The 9,120-nt window shown below is 37.5% G+C and overlaps 1 protein-coding gene across 1 annotated transcript; it reads right to left on the bottom strand.

Annotated features, from left to right (window-relative positions):
* Positions 1 to 1,291, bottom strand: LOC146163292 (uncharacterized). The gene is made up of 3 exons (XM_083382880.1): positions 1,265 to 1,291; positions 1,125 to 1,196; positions 1 to 641 (listed from the first exon to the last, which is right to left on the bottom strand). Exons 1-3 carry the CDS (start codon positions 1,268 to 1,270, stop codon positions 237 to 239), a joined length of 483 nt encoding a protein of 160 aa, XP_083239006.1. The 5' UTR covers positions 1,271 to 1,291; the 3' UTR covers positions 1 to 236.
* Between the last annotated feature and the right edge of the window lie 7,829 nt (positions 1,292 to 9,120).

Raw genomic sequence — 9,120 nt, 5'->3', positions numbered from 1 at the left:
AAATTCCAAAAACACAAAAAAAATATATACCGGTTGGAGTCGTATCACGAAGTCCGAACCAATGAAATAACTAAAATTGCGCTCCCATGGTATCGCACACCCCCTTGACACCCCCACGCAAAAAAGCAATCAAAAGATCTTAAAAGCAAGGTGGGAATATTGGTAACGCACAGCAACTGGATAAACAAACGCTCGGCTACACAAAACAAGACGTACACCTAAATATTAAATTACACCTAAAACCAACGCCGAGCCCGCCTGGCAGCAGCCCTGTACGTTGCCTTGGCAGCGTAGAGCGTCGACTCAATCAAGGCTGTGCCGGAGCGCAAGAGAAGAAAGAAAAGCGGCACCAGCAGTGCGAAAAGAAAGTAGCGGGCCGAGTCTCTGTAGGCGCTGCTCACTTCTCTACCGCTAACCGAAGTGTTGGCTGACTTCTCTGTGGCTGGAGCGTAGACGCTAGAATGAATCGCGTTGCGCGGTCCCCATATGCGCTTGTAGCTTTGCTCGATAACTTGCTCCAGCTGCCTTACGTTTTCCCTGTCTAAGTTGCAGTAGACTGCTTCTGCAAAGTCGCCAAGAATCTCTTGCTTGTACTCTGAGTGAATTTGAAAGAGATTCCCGGTAAACCTTTCTTCCAGGATCTGAAATGAAATATTTTTATCTTTGGAAAATTCTTTAATTAATACCGTTGTTTTGTCACATATTTAAATTAACTTAATATGGCCAATTTCTGCTACCTAAGTTTTAATGCTTGCCAAGTTTACCACAAGTGGATATTAACTGGTAGTTTATTTATCAACTGTAATATATTACGCTAGTCACATCTTTTGGCAAATCACGTGGCATTATCAGTCTGAATCACGCCAAATATAATAGCCTACTCAAGATTTATCAAGGGAGATGAGAAATTATATAAGACCCTATAAATAGTGAAATGTGCACAATTTGTTTTAAATCGGAGAAAAGATTATTTTATCACAAAGGTACATAAGCATATACGCCATATAGTTAACTATTTTTAACCAAAAAATATATATACTCGGATATAAATGCATTATTGTTATATTGTGGAAAAATATACAAATATTGTCTGGACATTATTACATTAAAAGCTTGTAACGCACCGCTCGCATTTTCATGTTGTATCTGACTTTGTAGCTGTGAATTGCATTTGCACCTCCATGACGATTGGCACTCTGCTTAAAAAAGAAAAAATAACTAACAAAGAAACATTTGTGTTGCATTGTCTGCTAACTAGAATCACCTCCATATTGTCGAAGAATTCAAGAATGTTGTTGTCCACAAGTTGGTCAAACAACCTTGTTTTTTCAGCAACGTGGCGATTTGTAGAATTACAAGCGTCTTTAAACCTTCGTTTGGCTTCTCTGGAGCACAATCCTTTTATTTTGTGCTTTGTGTTCTCGTCAAGATGTTCGGACTCTAAATGATGTTTCAAACAATTCAAAAAGTAGGTTTGAGGTTTCAAACAAGTCAAAAATAGGTTTTACGGTCACACATAATATGTTTAACAAACGTAACTCTTTTAGGGTGGTGTTCAGTTCTTTCTGGCACTTGGCAAAAAGCTGTGCCAATTCATACTCATGTTTGCCCTATAAAAATAAAATATAACTGTGCTATACGTTAATAGGTTTTATATTAGGGTGTATTGCTGTGGCGGAGGTAACAAACACAGTGCCCGCGGCCTATAAGCACCATATGAGGCCATAACATATCCTGTTTTAATAATAGCGCAACTTAACACCTGAATCAGTGTCTTCGCGTACGTGAGTGACACAACAAATTAGAAGTAATAGGTAGAGTAAAACGAAGCAATTTGTAGTTTTAGGAGAGTTGTCAAATACAGCACATTTGGTATGACTCCAGTACCCAAGAAATGATGACCAGGATTAATAAGTTTGGTGACGTTTGGGAATATGAAACGTTACTAGCGGGTGTTTGTCAATTGACCACTACTCCGTTAATGATTTTTACACAATTAAACTTCGTTCCAAACTGAAAGTAAAACACACATAAATACGTGTTTGTTATTCCATTAAACAAATTTTTAATTTTGATCTTCTGTTTTGCTTACGTTTCGACTCCCTAGACCGGTAGGTTTCATTCAGGTTAATGACAAAAAAAGCTTTTATACTTTTACAACTTGATTAATGTTGTTTTGCCATATCATTACCTCCAAAAAGCTATTCTTCACATTCGCATCAGGGGATTTCAGTTGTTTAGCGCAAAAATTGCCAATGGGGACATGTCTTTTCCCTTCAACACATTCCAACCGCATTTCTTCGAATTTATTTCACGTGAAAGTGTTTCAGCAAGATCTTCTACTTTTTCGAGAAATTTCTCTCCGACATCTAAACATTAGCTAAAGTAAATTGCTGTATTTGTAAGATGTTTGCCGTCATTTGATGTCTATAATTAGTGAATGATTTACTTGATCGTGTTTCTTTAGATTTAAAACCGTTTAATGTTGCGGTGTGTGTTAATATATGGTGCACATTAAGGGTATAGTCTTCAGCTCTATTTTGGAGTTCTGTTAATTCTGATCTTTGGCTATAGTTTAACCGTTTCCGTTGAAACTATAATAAAAACCAACCAAGAAATAAAAAAAGGCCTGTAAGGGGATATATATATGATTTAGCCCTGTGGCATTTTTCCACCAAAGCGACCTCTAAACCCAATGTTCTTTGTCAATCTAATGTAATCCAAACCAAGCTATCGTTGTTGTCAGGTGTGTATCACAAAGGCGAGGAACGCCTGTTAGTTGACCACGGTTGCATCATGTACATCATTGTGTCCTTCGAACGACCGAGGAAAGTTTTCAACCCACGTTAAGCGGGGGTGTTGTGTTTGACATTTGTAAAGAGACAATGACTGTTTATTCGTGGGAGAGGCGGCCATAACTCCTCGAATTCCAGGATTCCCATGCTGAGTCCTGAAAGCTACAGCCAATTGTGAACAAGAACTCGTATTTCTTAGTAATCATTGCCGACGCAATTAATTTTGTTAACTATTGGCACGATAAAATTTCATAACATAAATATACTTGTTAAGCTTAATTAGCTAGCAACTTTGTGAAAGGCACAAGCTCGTCTTCTCAACTTGGAATCACGATTTAATATAGCGCTCAGAAAAGCGACATTTGGATTTCAGACATGACAAAGTCCGTTAAGTTTGCTGGAGTTGGACTCGGGACTCGAATAACATTACCTAAGACTATATTGGAGTACCTAATTGGACATGTTTATGCGCAGCAACAAATTTCGAAAATGATATTGCAGCAAAGAGTAAGATTGCAAAGGTGGAAAAGCATATGATGGAATATTTTTCAACTATGTTTATACTCCGGGTTTGAACTTTCATTTTTTTTAATCGGCTTGAAAGGTTATTCTCATGCTAGGTTTCCCATGATAATTCCATTTGTTAAAATTAATTGAATAGGTGAATACACAGACGTAGCCCACCCAGTGGGTTTTTGTTTGGTTGTTTTTTGTGGTCCGTTGTTTAAACCACGTCCAAAATATCCGCTGCTAATGACATACTGTATGTTTTTTGCGGGTTAGTTTTCCGCTTAAAAGCCTGATACATGCTATGGACTATCGTTGTTCGTTTTGTGGGCACGAAGTCTAATAAACGCCGTAGTTAACCTATTCTGATAACGGTTTGTGGTTCAGCCATAGAAGTTATGCTAAAAGTTATCCGTCAAATCAATGGAATTCATTATATACGCTTTAAATTTAATTGACATGGTGTCACTACCTTCGTCGTATGTGTTTTGTTGTTTAAAAAAGAGTTTTTGAGATTGCAGAAGTTTGTATTTTGTGCGCGAATGCCATCTATCTCATATTTTTTATCAATTTTCTTTAAGTGCCTATCCTGCACACATAAATCGCTAAAATCCCAAAAGGCGCACCTTGTATTGTATAATCCGAAGAAATCTGGTCGTCAGAGTGTCGAATTTCCGAGCCTGGTTCGGACAAAGCATAACACGCGTATCTGCTGAAAGCAGACACGAACTGCGCAGTTGCTGCTCTGTTCTCCATCGGTAAATCGCTCGACTCCAACTTGGTCTTCATATATTCGTCTCCTGCCCTGAATCCGTAACCTGTTTTACGGCCGTTCCAATCCCGAAGTAGTATGAGCAAGGGCTGTGAAAAGCAACATGAAAATATAAACACGTTGTTTTGAACAACGGATCTGTGTATAATATTTTACCTAAAGCCAAAGGATCAAATAATAAAGGCCTTATTTTCGATTCGATAACTTAAACACAGTAGTGAAATGCAGCGGGACAGTCCGGAACGGCTATTCGGAAAAAGAATTTTTGCCTTTTCGCCGATTCTGGTAAAAATAGGTATGTTTTTCAAAGCGCCTTGTACAAAAATAATATGAATCTATATGAAATCGAACTGTGAACCCAAGTTTCTTAAGGGTGCTTGTGTAATGACGTAGTTTTGTGGCGCTATCTTTGCAATGTTCTTGCGTTCCTCTTAGAAAATATTTTGGGGATAATTCTACTTTTACCTCTGCCTGAGCACCCCCTAGAAATATGGTCATAAGGTTTAAGGGATTCCTCTTATACTTGAAACTCGGTTTCAATAGCTAAGCTCAGAGGAGCTTTAAAAAAATGCATGGACCTCTTTAACAGTGATTTACAGGTTAGCCACTTCACACATGTTATAAAAAACGTATAAGCCTATATTCCTGACCTCAGATTTAACTTCTCGTTCGCCAAACACTTGCTGGTAGTCTGAAAAATCCTGAAAAACACCACACGTTTAATCATTTTATTCCAAAGAGAGCACGTATTAATCTACTGCATACCTGAAAGGCCTGCAGGTGGGATGACGTTAATTGCCGATCGACATTAAGTATGCGGTACGAGCTAAAAAGCGTATACTCATGGCAAATAGACAAGATGTTTCCTCACTGGAGGCGGTTGTGCTAAATAATCCTTCAGAATCCATGAGGAACAAGGCAATCTGTATACAAAAAAAAAACGAAGTTTATGCTGCTATGTTTATGGTAATTTTAATTGGAACGATGCAAAAACGTATACCTTTTTACGTATATTTTCAAAACATGTTCCCTTAATCCATTGGACTGTGTATTATGGCGCATTATGCCATGCTTTTTATCCATTATATCTATGCTGTGAGTGCTTCTAAGATTAAGGTGCTGAGTATAATTTTTAATTTTTCAGGGAAATTGAACAAGGTTTTGAACGCAATTTAAAGGTTTGGAAATAACAAAAATAAAGCTTTGTGCCAATCTTCCATTTTAAAACCAAACCTAAATGTCTGTCATTAAACCCACGTGGCTTACTTGTGGTAACACTGCAAAGGAGACTCCAACAATGAGACCTATATAAGAACAACATGAATGTCGCAATAAAACAAAGTTCGGAATAAGACTAAAATAGGACTACCGGTATTATCATCATAGTCGTTATACCATCTTATCTGAATAAGTCCTAAATCCGTCGAAATAAGACCTAAATGTTCAGAACAAACCTATACAACCTTTTACCTAACCCTCACCCCTAAGTACATCACTAACTCCCCTAATAATTTCAACACTAAACCAAGTTCTAACTTCTACCATTACTTTCCACCATTAACAGGGACAAAAAATTCGAAAAAAACTAAACGGGGCCAGTCAAACTAACAGTTTCAGGCGTTATTTATAGACATTTACGCCTTATTTCGATGAATTTAAGACGTGTTCCGACTGGTCTGGTTTATATTCAGACAATTTAGATCTTATTCTGTCGTGGATATTACTGTGTATTTGGCTTTGTTATATCGTTGGGCTGAATACCATAGTATTATAATTTTTTTGATTTAGATGTTGTTGCCCAGTAATTCTTGTTGTGTTATTCCTAAAGGCTTTCTTATGTGCTCTATACACAAGTATATTATTAGAGTTTGAGTGGCAAAAGTTAAGTTGGTGCACTTTGTTTGAAACGCAAGTCAAAGCTTGTCGGTTTGTGTGTAAATTAATCAAGCTTACCTTCACGCCATCATCCAATGTGATCCAAAGTGGTTTCCTGGAAATCCAGATGCCTTTTGTTTGTACATCCACTCCTCCTCTCCATTGAAACATAGTGTTTACATTGGCGGTTAGGTCTTTTCTCCATTGACGTTGCTAATTTAACAAAAGTATAATTTGTGTCACTTCGCTACAATTTAATGGTGAAGAACAGAAACTATTCGGTCTGTTTGGAAAAATTGTGACGACAATTTAATGATAACCAAACTAATACTCTAAACCAGGTTCCAGAGTTAAGCAAAATGCCCAACTCACAATTTCAAATTAAAATTTAATAAAGTGGTGCACATAGAGTATATACAATGACGTGTGGTCAATTTTCTGCAACTTTGCCGGAATACGTGGAAGTAGTCTGTTGCGGATGTTCATATTCATAATAATTTGGTCATAAATGGTTTGTATTACAGAGTTTAACACATACCTAGTGGTCTCCAAATAATTGTAACAGCTGAACAATGTTCTAATTTCGTTATCAAGGTATTAAAACCGCGATGTTGCATGACAATGGGTAAACCAATTTAATATGGGGCTATTAAAGAGAAATAGTTCCTTTTTTAAAATCACAAATCATGTGTCAAAAATCCACATGCAGGGAAACTTAAAATAAAATAAGGACAATTACGACAACTAACAATTACTCGTAGCTGGCATTCACATAATTATATAACTTAGTGTGAAGAAACAAGAAACAAAAGTCAGCTCACCGATGGACACTTAGATGGTGTAATGCGATATGCTACTACACAGCTTAAGGCCAATCTGCTGAGTTGGCTATAATGACACGCAAGGGTTATTCAGACGGTACGCGGAAAGTTTTACTAAAGTATATTAAAACTGTTTCAATATACTATAGTTTTACCAATGTTTGTTATCACGTGACTACGGTCGCCGTCATGCTCGAGCAGTTCTACGTGTTCCTACCTCAGTCAGAAATTAACCTTTGACGATAAAGTAAACACGAAGTGGGCAAAACATTAGAGCAATGGCATGCGCTGTCAGGCAGTGTAATGTTTAGGCATACGTATAAAAATTATTGCGTTTAAAACGGCATTTTCGCTCTATTTTGCCCTTTTTTCGCTTTATAAAAAATATGTTATGCTCTCTATAACATTACGCTTTTGTTGCATGTTAATTTTCAGAATCTATGGCAAAATTGCTGTTACTTTGAAGTTTTGCAAAATTTGGTAATTTGCCCAAATGTTTTTCTAACAGTAAATTCGCTGTGTGCGATTTTGACGCATAAAAGAAACGGTGATTTTGAAATAAGTGAAAGCAACTAAAATCACGTGACCTCTTTCAGAGGCCGCTGATTGGCTAGGGTTGGCCTCGTGTTAAGGTCAAGCAAACTTGTAAGGTCAACAACACGCACCTACAATAAGATTTACTATGGCGTAAAAAAGCTGAAAAAATGAGCTATTTCACACAGGCGAATGGTGGGATTATACAGCGAACGTATGGAACCGATTTTCAAATGTTTTTCAAGTATTTCAACTAATGGTGCTTTTCGGGATTTTAGAAAAAATGTTTCGTGCTCGGAGGCTTTATCTAGCTTTATACCTTTCGATTAAAAAGAAGCGTTTCCTACGTTTGTTTTGTCGTTTAGGAAAATTTCGTAAGGAAGTGGCTGCTGTATGACCGGATGCGTGATTATTCATTGATTTCGATTAAGGTTGGGTTTAGGGTTTGGGTTTGAGAGGTGGTAGTATTACATTTAATTTTGAATAATTTCAACGACTTATTTCGAAATTGATTTAATTACTTTATTGACCGGGTAAATAGCCCTAGGAAGTGCCTATAGGCTATTTGGCCGTATCGCTTTTTTTTAGCAGTTGGAAAATAACCTGTTTGCTAAAAGCTAAAATGGCTGACACAAATGTGTGGCACTTTACCTGTTCCATTGAGGAAAGGGAATTTGATTCCGAATTCGGAAACGAAATTTTTTACTCTGAAACAGACGGAATGGCTTGCTACGAGATGTGGTACATTAAGTTTTTCCCCAGTCGAAAATGACAGTACTCTTCTGGCCGGAAATTGCCAGTTTATAAAGATGAGAGATGGACAAGCCATTCCGTCCGAATGGCGAGACGCCGAATCAGCTATAAAGAAAAATCTCATAGGGGTCGGCGACATTAAACAGAAACAAGTTATATAGAAGTTATTTAATCTCAAATATTTTCTCGTGGAATAGTAGGCCACTATGAAATGAATAACGATGCAATATTTCGCGAGTTTTTAAGTTTGTAGTTCTTTCACTTCCTATTTCGTACCCAATGCAAAGATTCCGGGCTTGATTTGTTAATCAATTCCTATTAACTTAGGACGAATTTAATAGTAGCCTAACAGTTCACATTGAACAAACGTTTGCAAAATTTGCTTTTGAAATACCGATTAATGTTCAGCCATGCCCAGATTAATGTTCAGCCATTTGATCGCGGTTAATTAATTGTAATCAAGGGCGACATCGAACGGTGGAAATGACACTTTACCAAAAGAGTCATTAAACCAAGTGGCGTTTTGATTTATTGCGCTTCTCAATCTCTTTGTCCTGTTCTGTAGCTCACTTCGTCTTTGCTCTATCGTGTATAGGTTATATGTTACAGCATAGTGTGCAATAGTGGTGAAGTGGTAGTGATGAAGAGTCATTTTTTGGTCACGGCAGATTGATTTCTATTCGCCAACACTCTCAACAGCTCGACAGGGCACGCCTTCGTTGTTTAGTGTAGCTTTGTAGCGTGTTTTTGTTCCACTACCTTCTTTTCTATGGAGAGAAGAAACCCGATGTTTATTTAATATCACCGAGGCAACGCTAGAAGTCCTTTATAAGTCACCGCAAATACTCTATTTCACCCGGTAACGCCAGTTGTATTCGTTTAGTTATTTTTGTATCATACAAAACTCACACGGTGCCAGAACAGTATGAACATTGTTAACAGTTGACATTTTAACATTTTATGTGGAAAAACTAAATATACTTTAATTTGCGAGCCGAGCCTAGCTGAGCCAGCTGTATGGACTATAATATCGGGCTGCAGCTGATGCCAGAAATCAAGCGAT

Source organism: Ascidiella aspersa, chromosome 2, assembly GCF_963924565.1.
Source record: "Ascidiella aspersa chromosome 2, kaAscAspe10.2, whole genome shotgun sequence".
NCBI classification, from domain to species: domain Eukaryota; kingdom Metazoa; phylum Chordata; class Ascidiacea; order Phlebobranchia; family Ascidiidae; genus Ascidiella; species Ascidiella aspersa.
This window is presented reverse-complemented; position numbering and strand designations above follow the sequence as displayed.

Coding starts and splice junctions, on each gene's coding strand:
- LOC146163292 (XM_083382880.1), bottom strand. Junction 642..1,124: donor ACAACATGAAAATGCGAGCG/GTGCGTTACAAG, acceptor ATTTCATTTCAG/ATCCTGGAAGAAAGGTTTAC.